We start from the raw sequence: 14,241 nt of genomic DNA on the forward strand, positions 1-14,241 counted from the left end.
TTTGCTTCTTTTCCTCCCTCTCAAAGAGAAGACCTCTACCCTTAGACAAATTCTAAATATTTGTTTGCCCTGTAATATGAAAACACATAAAACAAAGCCTCTGGCAGCCTAGAAACCCTCACCCCCACCCCCTCCAATAACACTCATTTGGCAGGAATTCAAGAATTTTTGCAGCTTTGCCCTACATATCGAGTTGAACCTTTGGTAGGTTTGGACCTCATCCAAGGTAGCTGGGCCCTACGTCATGGCATCTTTGCCAAATAAGGCAACATCAACAAGCTTATCTACGCCCCTCCATGCAGAAGTAGGCAAGAACAAGGGATGGGATGAAGAAGATTACACAATTTTGCTCAAAACTATTATAGGCATAGACTCTAGCATCCTGCCTATTGCCCAACTGCATAGGTAGAAGAAAAACACACTAACAGCCAGTCAAACCACTAGATGGTCTAAGCGCTTACATTTGTTTTGTTTTGTTTTTCTTTGTCTGTACAATTATTTCTGGTTAGTATAAGACTACTTACTGGATGGAATCAACCCTCCTCTTGGATTCTCTAGCAGCTGCAATGATGTCTAGTGCAATGGAACAAAACTTTGACTTCATCTGTTGGAAAGAGATGGAGAGACAGATAAAATAAGAACAGATAGATACATAGGCAGATAGAATGATAAATAGAAAGGCAGATAAATGGATAGAGAGATAGATCAACAGATAGATAGATAGATTAAAAGATAGATATATAGACAGATAGAAAGAGAGACAGAGATGTAGATACATAGATAGAAAAAAAGAGGCAGATAGATAGATAGAAAAATAGAAAGATAGATTATAGATAGATAGAGATATAGAGATGTAGACAGGTAGGTAGGTAGGTAGATAGATAGATAGATAGATAGATAGATAGATAGATAGGCAGATAATTAGATAGATAGATAGATAGATAGATAGATAGATAGATAGATAGATAGATAGATAGATAGGCAGATAGATAGATGGATAGATAGGTGGTATATGGATGGATGGAAGGATGGATCGGTACCCAGACTTAGAGGGAGAGAGAGGACAAAGAGAAAGAGGATGAGATTGAAAAATGAATAAGAAAAGAGGGAGTGAGTGCGACTGAAATTGTATTTCACATATCAAATATGTTGCTCAGATTGAAAGGATATGAGCATAAACAATAGAGGAAACAAAACATGGACATCCAGAGTAGGAAAGGTCCAGCATGGCCATTCATCAGTGCTAATACAGATTTTGTATCACGATGTAAAATTTGGGTTCATTTGCCACCGTTCACACATGATGCGCGGGACAAATAAAATTTTTTTAAAAATCTACAGTGAAGAGAGTATGACTGAGGGCATCAAATCCTGCAGACCTACTGGGGCTCCTTGCATTGTGGGGTTAAAAAGTCTGGAATTTCTCTTCACACAAGGTTTACACACAACACTCAGGGCAAACTCTTACGATGTTCTCAAAACAAAATCAAATTGGGTCGATTTTTGCATCATGACGTGTCTCGCGATAATGGTAACAATATCTTTATGTCCATGTCCAGGAATCAACGGTTTTTGCAATACATTACAAAGCTCAAACATCAAAAAGCATTAATATGGGGTGTGTGTGATCATCAGTTGTATTTCTATGTGGAAACTTTTTTGATGGCCTGCTTTTTATATCCTGCAATAGAGGATACACTTCATCACTATTCTTACTATTTTAAAATAACAAACAAACAAACCCACTTATTTCCTAAAAAGGAAACTTCCCCATCATTCATCTGGCTTAGACTAAATCTTCATTTCTTTTGTAGTTTTAAATAACTGCTTTCTCATCATGCAAACACAATAGTCATGTTATTTCCACGTGGACACTCTCCGCTTCTTTACACACCTCTGAACTTGCATCAATGGACGTCGCCATCACCTGGATGAGCAGTTCTAGGACATGCTGCCGGTATCTGTGGCCGTACATGCAGATGTCTGAATAAACGGGGTGGAATTCAGAAATGACGAAAACTTTCAGTCATGGCAATTGTAGAAAACGCATAATTGCTCAGGGTTCGTTGGCAAGGTTTAAAACTCACCAACATTGTGTGTGTGATGAGGGAGGGGGACTTCCTGGTGTTGAATCTTAGGCTTCACTTTAATTGAGTAAGTTTGCACAGAACAATGCATCTCTATGTGTTCTATACAAAGACACTGATTAAGAAATTAAATTTATGCAAGAAAACCTCGGTAACCTGAAATTGTTAAGATATTGGACTCAGTGACTCATCTGGCAAATTACAACCCAAACAAAACCAATGGAGTTAGGTTCAACAGAGGAAGAATCTGAACTTTAAAAGTTCTCTCCTATGATTGCCAATCTCTATCAAATTTTGGGTGCAAACTTCAAGTAGAAGCTTTTTTTTTTTCCAATAGGCATACAACACCACATCTACTGAAGCATTGGCTACGAGATTTCCACACATATCTCATATTTAGAGTTGTCTGTACAAAAGGTTACATTTACAGTAGGTTATTGTGACAGCAACTACATTTGTACCATACCAACAGCCAATCAGCTTGCAAGATTTCTGCTTGCTGTTATGGTAAACTAGTTTCTTTTGTTATCAATCTAATTGTACAGCAAGTCTTCCAGGCTCAGATCAGTGGACTCTCCCCCCCCCCCCCCCCCCACCCCAACTACTCCCACACGGTATCTTCATTTCTCTGTACAGTATGTGTCAAAAAGAAATTACAATCGGATTTCCGCATTGATAACTTCCAATATGATTAAATTGTCTGAATGCTATTTCAGGGTCTTAAAATATAACATCTTAGCTATATTTTGCAGAAAACTCCATTCAATTTGGCTAACTGGTCACAGAGAAATGGGGATTGTTGTAAAGCAGGACATGAGTCTGATTCTTCCAAGTTTAGCACTTGGATGCTCTTGGAACTGCATATTAATGTGTAAACACGATGGACAGAACCTGGAGGGACGGGATTTCTGACACGTTGTACAAAAATCCTCATTTCTCTTTAACCACTGAAGCAAATTGGATGGGGTTTTCTGTAAGATACAAGTAATAAGTTACAGTTTCATACCCTGAAATTGTATTTGGATTGTTTCATTATCTTTAAAGCTATCATTGCCGAGGGTCCCGTTGTAATCTTTTTGGGGGGACATACGGTAGTGTATCAAAAGCTCTACATAAGTAAGCCTAGAGACAGAGAACCATATGATCAACTCACCTTCCCAGATTTGTGGGATGTGGTCATAGGCACACGCAGTCTCCAGCGACCTCAGCATGTCCATGTACACCACTGTGCTGGGAATCAGTGCCTGTCCAGGGGTCAAAACAAGGGTCGAGTTGAAACACCACATTCAAGCTTGTCACTCTGTTTTAACTTTCATATCGACTTTGATCCGGATGCCCCAAACTGAACTAGGAATATCACTAAAGGTGATTAATCCCCACCAACATTTCTGTACTTGTACACTGTGCACTGCCAAGAATAAAAAAACAATAACTTCACATAAACCAGGTTTACCATTTCCAGCAAAGCACTTTCCTGACTTAGGACCTGTAATGCACTGCTACCACAAAAATGCACTTTTCAGTACTCTTGAAAATTGTGTCTTGCACAACTTTAAGTAGAGTTTAACATGCATGATAAATTTCTTTTGCAGATGTATGTGCAAATCATTTTTTTTCTTCGCCAGTATTAGTTTGCATTCACAAATCAACTACAACTACAAAGACATATATGTAATTGCTAAAATATTACAATGCCAAACAAAAAAATTGATTAATTCAAACGTAATTCAAGGGTATTTCTTTTTTTTTTCAGTCCAATTGGATACAAAAATAAATTTATCTTGTCCCTCTATGATCTATCACTCATTTTCTATGATCACTCATCCAAAGACTTTAATCATTTAAAGCATGTGTATGTCAGTAAGAGCCTGAAACATATATTACAATACACCCATTACACATCTTCATATGCAGCCTCAACACAATCTGCAGTTTTTGTACCATGTGATTCGTGCATTATATTTCCCATATGCAAATACCCAAAAACGGCATTGGAGTGCTAGATCAAAGGAGCAGAGACTGTGTCAAGTATTGACTATAGAGGGGGCTACTCACAGAAGGTACAAGCTTGTTGTAGTAGGTAAACATTGACTCTGCATTGTCCATCAGACAAACTAGGTGGAAGAACTTGCCACTGCAGAAATGATGGGGGAGAAAAAAAACAGCAAAAGATTAGGTTGATTGGGATGTTGACTTTGTCACTGCAGGAGTAATGGGGGGGGGGGAACAAAAGCAGTAACACATTTTGTTATCAAAGGGACTCTACAGTAGTGGTTGAGGTGAGGATTCATGTTTATAACATTCCTTAGTGAGATTATGAGGAACCTCTAATAAAAATATGAAAGAGCATGTAATTTTACGAAGGATTCAACGTTTATTTGATGAAAATTGGTTTTCAAATGGCTGAGATATCCAAAAAAGTGATAATAATGGCTGAGATATCCAAAAAAAGTGATAATAATAAAAGGCGACGGGCCCCACCTTTTATTAGGATCTCTTTTTTTCATCTTGTTTTTGGATATCTCAGCCATTCCAAAACCAATTTTCATAAAATAAACTTTTGATACCCCTTAGAATTGTATGCTCTTTGACATCTAATAAAGTGGTTTCTGAATATCTCGCAAAATGTTAAAAGCTAAATCCTCACCTCAACCAGAACCCTTTAATTGGGATGCTGAATATGTCGCTGGAGGAGTACTCAAGAAAAATGAACACACACACACACACACACACACACACACACACACACACACACACACACAAATCAACAAATCATTGATTTCATGGGATGCTGAGTTTGTCACTGCAGATGTTTAGGGGCATAAAAACAACTACCAACTGTAACATTGGAATGTTTCAATATAATGACAAAGATTTGTCTGGACACTCTGGTTGCACCACTCAAAATTAGATTCTGACATGAATTACTGTAAAAATAGAATTTTTATGGTGTAGAAATTTTCACGCACTTGGCGCGACATGAAACTAGAGTGAAGATAAAAGTACAATAAATATATATATATTTTTTGCTAGTCATATCTTCGTATGTTTTGATTCCACAAAATTTAATGTTACCCAGCCAAGTGCATAAAACTTACTTGCAAGAACAATTCCACTTTAAATACAGTAGATGATTATAGACTGAATGTACAAAATTAACATCACCGATCCTTGAAACACTGATGCAATTCACTATATCGACATTATTGCATGATAGGTATGTAAACATGTGCATATATGAGCCAATCTAAGATAATGAGCTGCAGTGGAATTTTCAGAGACTGCAGAAAGAGAAGTGAAAGCAGTGAACACTTGAGAAAAATCAGATCATCTGCTCAAAAGGGAAGATTTGTCTAAGTTTTGGTAAATCCCATATGCTGCCCTCTCTACAAGGAAACTTTACAACAATCCATTATAGTGGAAGAATGATACGGAAAATTTGAAACGGGAATCTTACACATGCACACCTAAAAGCAGCATTTTTCTTGGACATTCAAAGAGCATGGAATCGCACTCCTCCAAAAGAGGCAGAAAATATTTACAGAAACACATCTCAGAAACTGGTCAAGGCAATATGTATTCTTCAAGAGAAAAGGAGGATATGTGTAATTTTCTGTCATATTTTCTTCATGCCCTTCTTCTTCTGTGACATCAGTATTGTTTGGAGATTCCATCAAGAAAGGCTTTACGCCCTTCTTCTTCTGTGACATCAGTATTGTCTGGAGCTTCGATCATGAAAGGACAAAGCATTGAATTAATCATAAATTGTAAGACAATCATAAAACCTTTCTCTGACTCTTTTTGCCAGCCTGTCAACTCACTAGTAGACGTTCTGTGCGTTGTAGTCTCCGGCCACCTTGAAGTTGTTTCCCGTGTTTAAGAGGAGATCCACCTTGTACGCCAGCTCCACATCACGCAAGGACAAGCACTACAAAGAGAAATCGTCACTCGTTTCAGCATACAGGAAATATCCAATATTTTGTCATTATATCTTTATGTTCAAAGGGATGGTATAGGTTTGGTTGAGATAAGGCTTCAGGTTTCAGGGTTTTTTTTATGTGTGTTATATATGAAATGTGGAAAAATAAATATTTTAGCTTACTACAGGTTAAAGCATATTCCCATACAAAAATATATCAGTTAACACATGCTTCATTTTTTGTTTTGGGTGATTTCAAGGCAAGTTTTATATTTATATACAGCTGACATTTGAGATTTTTGTCATTTCAGTATATGAAATGGATAAGAAATTGTGAAAGCATGACATCATCAACTTGCTGATTTGAGTGTTCACAATGACTGGTCACAAAGTGTTTAAAAAAATGACATTTCAAAATATCATAACTTTCTTATTTCTTATCCAATTTTGATTATTTTTGCACTGTTCTGCTGGGATTTTTTTCTCCTATTTTTTATGAAATTGATAAAAATTTGAAGTGGATGTCTTTTTTAATTCTAAAACAAAACTATGATAATCACCCACATTTTGGGGAAATGCAACATGAAAATACATATGAAAGAGATATCAGATGGAATACATACCACTGTCATGGCATTCTTGAAGAATGTCACTGAAAGTCAAAGAAAAGTACACACAAATTTCAAATATTACACCTACGTGTAACTGTACGGTTTAGGAAAAGTACAGTGAACATGAAATGTAAAAAATTCTTAATCAGTGACAAACGAATAAGCAGGTAGAAACATGTTTCACGGCTTAATGAATATCACTTTCCCATCTACATTATAGAATTTGGAATTTGAAATAACATACAGTTGTAAACATAATATTTAATGTGACTAATCACTACCACTGAAGCATTTTAAATATAACTGCTCAAGGCTAACATCGCAAGTTTCACAGCGTATCTCATCTCTCATTTCACAAAGAGGATGTGGTAGTCCCTAAAAACTCAAACACAAACACACACACGCATTCACAAACAGATCCAAACATAAGTAGGCAAAGTAGAAACACTGTATTGTTTTGTGGGGAAAAAAAGTTGAAAAAAAACACCCATTTTTTTGAAATTTAAGCTTCAAATTGCACATTAAAGAGAGATGGGGGGGGGGGGAGCAGTCACCTGCATCTGTCCTTTGTCTGAAGCAAACTTTCTATTCAATTTGCGAGAAAAGCCAGTTGGCATGGTAACTAACCATCATGTGGATGTCTGACGGTGAACTCTTGACCCTCAATGGTGTCCATGATGTCATATATGATATCACTTGGAGGGAGACCTTAAATGCCAAAAAAATCATGAGAAACATAATTGAGCAAAAGGTAGTAGAAGGAATTACAAACCAACAAGTACGGTAAAAATGGAAATTTTTCAGTGTGGACATTTTTGTGCATTTCATCGCGCACTTCAAGAAACCAGAAGCTGGCGCAAAAATAAAAGCACGCAAATATTTTTGCATGCCATACGTTCCTGTAATTGATGTCTTGATTTTGCAGAATTAAAAACATGCAAAATTCATCTAACCTAGCTGAGCGCGAAAAATTACTCATGCAAGAATATCCATTTTTACAGTACTATATGTATCTAGAGAGGGCAGTCTTTTTAAGAGTGCATTGAGGATTGTTGGTGGACAATATTTAAATTACAAAAACATCTCAAAAATGTGGTACAAATCAACTGCACAAATGGCTTCTCAATAGGATAATTTCATATTGATTGCTGGCATTAGTGCTATACTTGACCATAACATGGCTCTCCTCATATTGTTTTTTTTTTGTTTTTTTTTTGTTTTAATTAGTGGAAATTTCCCTCCAATGAAGATCTAGAATAGTGTTTTCCTCCCAAACAAGTATTTCAGGGCAGCCAAGTTACAAATAAGTTGAGTGAAACCTCACAATGACAAAGAAAAAGGATAAACTAGCAACTACAATAAATGATACATATATAAGTTTCCTTTACTTTCTGGTATAAATGAGTCATATCAAATTACAGTGAAGCCAATATAGAAAAATCATTGGCACAAAAAACAAACAAACAACCGAACAGCCTTTAACTTTGAAAAAACGAAGAAGAGTATTTGCACACTTTTTTTCTGAACTTAAAACAAAAAAATCTAAACTTACTGTCTTTGTAGAAAATCATAAGAACAAGGCTGTACGTCCCAAGACTCGGTTCTGCAAGCAGGAAAGAAAATCATATACATGTATAAACACATCAAGGGCCAATTGGCATCCACACGTGCACAGAAACACATACAGGTAAAACCTGTCATAATGGCCTCTTGTCTCTAGCAACCATCCACCCACATTAACGATAATGCATTGCTAGGAACCTGTGCACAATGACCACCTGTCTGGGAGGGCTTGGTGGCCAGACCTGTCTCAGTGATCACCTGTTTTCAGCAGCACATCTGCTTCATGCTAGCCTATGGGTGGAAAAGACCTTGTCTGTAGTAGTGGCTACCTCCCGAATGTGGCCAGTGGCATCCCGATTTGTCTCATGTGGCCAATATTTCTCTGTGTAAAGCAGTCATAGACTCCAGGCTGAGGCCTGTCCATTGCCTCACAAATTACTTCCAATTCATTCCATCAGAGTTTCTCAACTCACACGAATGCCTGTTTTTGTTTTGTTTTTTTTTTGTTTTTGATGACCAACTAATTTTCAAGTGTGATTCAGAGAAACTAAAAGAAAAATGCATTGATTTTGCTTACTTACTCACTCACTTTATAGATACAACAATCACCACCATCTTTATGACCATGAGTTCTTGTTTGTGGAGGATATTTGTGTATGATGGGCATTTCAAACACTATGCAATCACATCAAATTGGCCACAAACCTGTCTATAGTGGCTACCTATATGTACCTGCAAAGGCCATATTTTCTGTTTCCCCGGGTGGTCTTTATACAGAGGTCTGACCAGTACGGGACAATTGATCATATTTTTTATTTCATTGCACCTGATTTCTAACTTTCTGTATCATCATCGTACATAATTCAGAACACTGAGCTTCACTTGATAGCAAACAATACAATGAATTTAGGCAAAACCAATGTGAAGCAAAAACCACAATACAGCAATGAGTGGCTACAGCGCAATTGAAACCTCATGTGCTTGTAGTGCAATAGACAGATTAATTGAGCTTTAATTCATGAAATTACATAACTCCTCCTTAGAAGATTTTTAAATATATGAATTTCTACTTATGGAAGGACTGATATGAAAGCTTGCATAATTTCCTTTTTCCTACAAAATTTAAACTTGATGAATTTTTTTACATTATCATTGTTTGAATGCTTGTTTCTATACTGTATTCTTGAAAAAAGTAGCAGAAATGAACTGAACTGAATTGAGTTAAATCTAATTGATCTGAACTGAATTGAACTGAACTGAACTGAACTGAACTGAATTGAACTGAACTGAACTGAATTGAATTGAATTGAATTGAATTGTATTGAACAGAATTGAATTGAATTGGATTGAATGACACAGAAAGGTTGAGAGTTTGCAGCAGCAGACTCAAGGTATTCTGTGTGCTTTGCTCTCTCACCTACTCCGCAGGCCTTCATCTCAGAAATTGTCTGGAGGGTCTTCCTCCGACCGAGGGCGCCCATGATCCTGAGGTTGTCGAGCAGCGCGTTGAACGTGTGAAGGTTCGGCCTGACCTTCTCCACTTCCATCTGCTTCATGAGTTGCTGTCAAAGGTCAAAGGTGAAAAGTGGTACACATGATCACAGAATTGTATGATTAAAGCATGTAAAAATTGTATGATTAATTGATTGATTGATTTGATTGATTAAAAGGTCTTTATTCAAATAAAATCTGAGTCGGCGACTAAAAGTCGAATTACACAGATATACAGAGATTATACATCAAAACAGATGAAATAATAACATAATCAAAATACATAAAAAAATACATTACATTCAAACATTCTGTATACACAACTAATACATTTTTAATGCTACAGATTGTTATATAAATACAAAAAGAAAAAAAAATGAATGGACATTTTATAAACAGTAGCGGTACACTCCCAATTTTTTTTTTTTTCACAGAAAAAAAAAAGAAAAGGAAGAAACACTCAGGGCTACTCAACTCATTGTCGAAAGAAGAAGAAAAAAAAAATGTAAGCTCTTCTACAGATACAAAAGGGAGTACAGGAGTTTGCAGTGTGGTTGGAAAGACGCGTCAACAACCTACACTATACATTCCACAAATACTTGCAGTAACATTATTTTGTTAATTAAAAGAGAATTTGACACAGTGTCAATCTTATAATCTATGCTATTTTAGATAATTCACAATTTTCACTGGGTCAGCTGAATTTAAATCATCCAACATCCCACAACAGCAACATTGGACACTGCCTTTTTTATTATTATTTATCTTAAGATATGTAATCCCTTTGTAAGAATTATGTGCTTAAAAAATGCCTCTCTTTTGTCCATAGAATTTACAAGTGCACAACAGCCAAAAGATATTGGTTCATACTAGACTTCATCTGAGCAATAAACAATGTGGAAAATAAAAAAACAAACAAAAACAAACAAAAACAAAAACAAAATATGAATTTGGTTTCAAATGGCAACTTATCTGATACTGTCTGTTAATGAGAAATGGTTAAAATCAAATCATCAAAAAAAAAAAAAGATAAAGCATGACATGATTATAAACTAAATAGACCTGTGCTCAATTTTCATTTCCATTACTTATAAAAAGTGTGTGTTTGACTCTTTTTTTATTTGCATAGAAATGGGTATAAAGAGGAAGAAGGGGAGAAAAGGGTTATTTGTCATGGGATGTCAGTATTATGTGTGGTGAGTGATAAAATGGTATGGGGAGGTAACTTCCAGGACACACACACACACACACACACACACACACACAAAGATTACATCTTCATAATGTGATACATGTATCATTCAGTCTAGATCCAATTAAGCTGTACATACATAAAGGAACCAAAATTAATCAATTCATCTGGACTTACTGTTTTACTTCCGAGAACGGTTTCACGTCCGATCCTGGACTCTTCATCAGCTCGTCTGATTTTCCTCCCTGACCCCTCCCTCAACAAGGGTGGGGGACTGTGACACAACCTCTCCCGGGTGTGCAGCTCTTTCATCCGGAGAATTCCTCGGCGACTGACTTCAAACAATAATGTCGGTAGTGCGTCTGCGCCCATTAGCAACGACGCTATCCCGCCATCAAATCAGACGAGCTGATGAAGCGTCTAGGATCGGACGTGAAACCGTTCTCGGAAGTAAAACAGTAAGTCCAGATGAATTGATTTAATTTTAGTTCCTTTATTGATCGTTACCTGGATGAATCACAACTTACACCATTTGATCTGTACATACATAGTTGCCTAGTGGTAATGACAATGTTAATGTCTTGTAGCTTGCAAGAAGAAACTCACCAGCATGACGGACCATCTCTCTTTGTAGTCATCCCTGATGTATGTGCTGCCCTCTAACAGCGCATTGTAGGCATGGACATCGGCCTGTATTCCCCGCTCTTGCATCTCATTGTACAGGGTGAATGCGCGAGTTTCAGCTCCATACTGGAAGAAGGGGGGAGCGGTGGTGGTTATGAAGTCACAATTTATTAACCTCACTGAGATGACAGCTTAAATTTGACAATACTTCAATGTAGTTTATACATGCACATTATTTCTCATCAGTCTGTCAGTTACAAGTTAGTGTATTTTTATATTCATACAATCATCTCAATTTCCCATCCCTACCCCTTTTTCCCATATCATGATTTAATCATAATGGGTGTCTCAGGTAGTGTGAAACCATCGTGACATATGCACGGACACACAGACAAAGACAAAGACACAGATACAGACACTGACACAGCCAGGGGTACAGACATGGATACAGGTACAGACACTGACACAGATGCCGACAGAGACAAAATAACAAAGACACAGACACTGAAACAGACACAAAGACACCAGTGAACACCCATACACACTTGTATGGCTTAGGACTACAGGACATCCAGTCTGCTTTAACTGATGCTTATCCTCAGCTGTGAGACACAGTACACTACAGCTGACAACGATATATATTAAAATCAAAGGACCATGCCCCTTCAAATTGCAAATGGATATATTATTTGTATGGCTTCACACCCATGAACAAGATAGTTGTTATCTTCCCAGATCTTGCTCTGAATGACAGATGTACACTGATTCTTTGTAACCAGAGGCCAAGCAGGGTTCCATAAGAGGATGATCTACAAGTTTCAGCATCACAATGATCAAAGTTCTTTCAGGCTCATCAGCTTAAAATATAATTGCAGTTAAACAAAAAAAAAAGAACAAAACAGAATTTTGCCCACAGCGATGGGAGACGTATGAAACTGAAACTGCAATCAGACAATCCCCACTTCTTACCCAATCACAAATAACAAAAACATCCATAAACAAAGACAGAAAAAACATGAAGCCCTTCAACTATTCCTGCTAAATATGAATATCTAATCTAAAAATCCTTACCTTCACTAGTCCCCTAATCATGCTGTTGTAGCAGTGAGCATCTTTTTCCTTGATGCTGTCAAACAGGATGTCAGCTGCATTACCATCCCTGAAAAGAAAGGGGGAAAAAAGACGGATAGACAAGGAAAACTAAAATGAGCATGCATTATTTTTGTTTTTATTCATTCAGTTGAAATGCGATTCGGAAATCCTACAACATGGCATTACTATCCCATATTGTTGTTGACATCCTCTCTGTGAAATAACTTTGAATGTTTTTTGACACGAACATAAAGACATGAATTTATGGGAGGTGGCCACTATCTGTACACACTCTCCACTGCAGTAGGACACTGGACACACAACATTTTGAATATGTTGATCACCTACAAATGTATATGTCAAGATATTCCTGCCTAGTTACTGTCTTCTTTCTCTTCTTTCCTTTTTTTTTTTGTGTGGCATGTAAGGGAAATTATTTGTGGCTTCATGTACTACAAAAAAAATGTACTTCTACATTCTATCTATGTCTAGTTAAAAACTGGGTGAAATCTTGATTAAGGCCGTCTTAGAATGAAGGTGAGCTGGCTCAGTGGTCAGAGCTTGTGATTCACAAGCAACAGGTCCCTGGTTCTATTTCTGCAGAAACCTGCTGAAACCAAACACCACAGGAAAATGCCCTTTCCCCCACTGCCAGAAGGTTGGATACTCAGACACAAGTTTGATATTACAATCATTATGCCATTTCATTAAAGCTACATTTTATTAATAATGTGAATGACTATAACTCTAAAAATAATTGTATTTACTGCATCTGATTACAAGATACAAAGGGTGGAAGAACTGATCTTGTTTGTTCACACTTCACAAGTGGAGAATTAAAGTGAAATTCAAACTCATGCCCATTACAAAAGTCGCTTTTAATAAATAGAGGTAAGTCACACAACAGAAGGACAGAAGTTAGTTTCCATTCCGTTTATTTGATTTGACTCTTAAAGTGGATTTGAATATCAAGTGGATGGCCTCTTTAAACTTGTTGTTGTTTTAAAGAACGAAAGAAGAGAGAGAGAAAATGGGGCCCTATACAAATAATTTGCCCCTTTAAACTTGTAAGTAATCTCAATTCACTGAGGATGAGCTGATTTTGCTATAACACATATTTCCCATAGACACATGTCCGGGTATACTCGGGACAAGTCTTCCAACGGGTTATTAAAGGAGCAAATTGCTGGCTCACTTCCAAGGTGGTCCTGCAAGCTTCCTTCTAAATCTCCTCTGGGGTTTTGTCTCCTCCTGGGTAGACTCCTGTACCTCCACAGGTTCTGATTCCTCCGCGTCTTCACTGCCCTCCTTCAATGATGTAAAAAGAACTTTATGAAACTATTTCTTCTTGAGGCTCCTTCAATCAGGATTACAATGAGAGAATATGTCAAACAGATCAGCATATAGATGAGGACAGATGCGGGGAGGGGGGGGGGGTAGGATGAAAATCACCCAAGTGTTTCATCTCTACTGATTAAGTGCATAATTTAGTCTTGATATGCCACTGAAACATAAATAAAACAGTGAGGGAAGTGAAGAAAGCACTGTGGTATGGTGGGTTAGACCAGGGATTTTTAACCAGAAGGTCTAGGGTGGGAATCCTGCCCGGTAAGTTCATCCTTCAACAAGATGTCTCGCCCAAAATGTCCCTCTCGACTCGGG

The 14,241-nt window shown here is 37.2% G+C and overlaps 1 protein-coding gene across 1 annotated transcript in view; it reads right to left on the minus strand.

The window, feature by feature from the left end:
- The window catches only part of LOC139715668 (small ribosomal subunit protein mS39-like), a 31,525-nt gene that overhangs the window by 9,271 nt on the left and 8,013 nt on the right, over positions 1-14,241 (minus strand). Inside the window, exons 8-19 of the mRNA XM_071627225.1 lie at positions 13,775-13,887; positions 12,559-12,646; positions 11,470-11,613; positions 9,598-9,742; positions 8,170-8,220; positions 7,245-7,325; positions 6,630-6,658; positions 5,909-6,015; positions 4,143-4,221; positions 3,241-3,331; positions 1,895-1,983; positions 525-604 (exon numbers count right to left, since the gene is read on the minus strand). Of these exons, the coding sequence (XP_071483326.1) occupies positions 525-604; positions 1,895-1,983; positions 3,241-3,331; positions 4,143-4,221; positions 5,909-6,015; positions 6,630-6,658; positions 7,245-7,325; positions 8,170-8,220; positions 9,598-9,742; positions 11,470-11,613; positions 12,559-12,646; positions 13,775-13,887 (1,097 nt within the window). The remainder of the gene's footprint in view (positions 1-524; positions 605-1,894; positions 1,984-3,240; positions 3,332-4,142; positions 4,222-5,908; positions 6,016-6,629; positions 6,659-7,244; positions 7,326-8,169; positions 8,221-9,597; positions 9,743-11,469; positions 11,614-12,558; positions 12,647-13,774; positions 13,888-14,241) is intronic.

This window comes from Diadema antillarum, unplaced genomic scaffold (genome assembly GCF_040938485.1).
Source record: "Diadema antillarum isolate AM-2024a unplaced genomic scaffold, OU_Dant_1.0 scf00000053, whole genome shotgun sequence".
NCBI classification, from domain to species: domain Eukaryota; kingdom Metazoa; phylum Echinodermata; class Echinoidea; order Diadematoida; family Diadematidae; genus Diadema; species Diadema antillarum.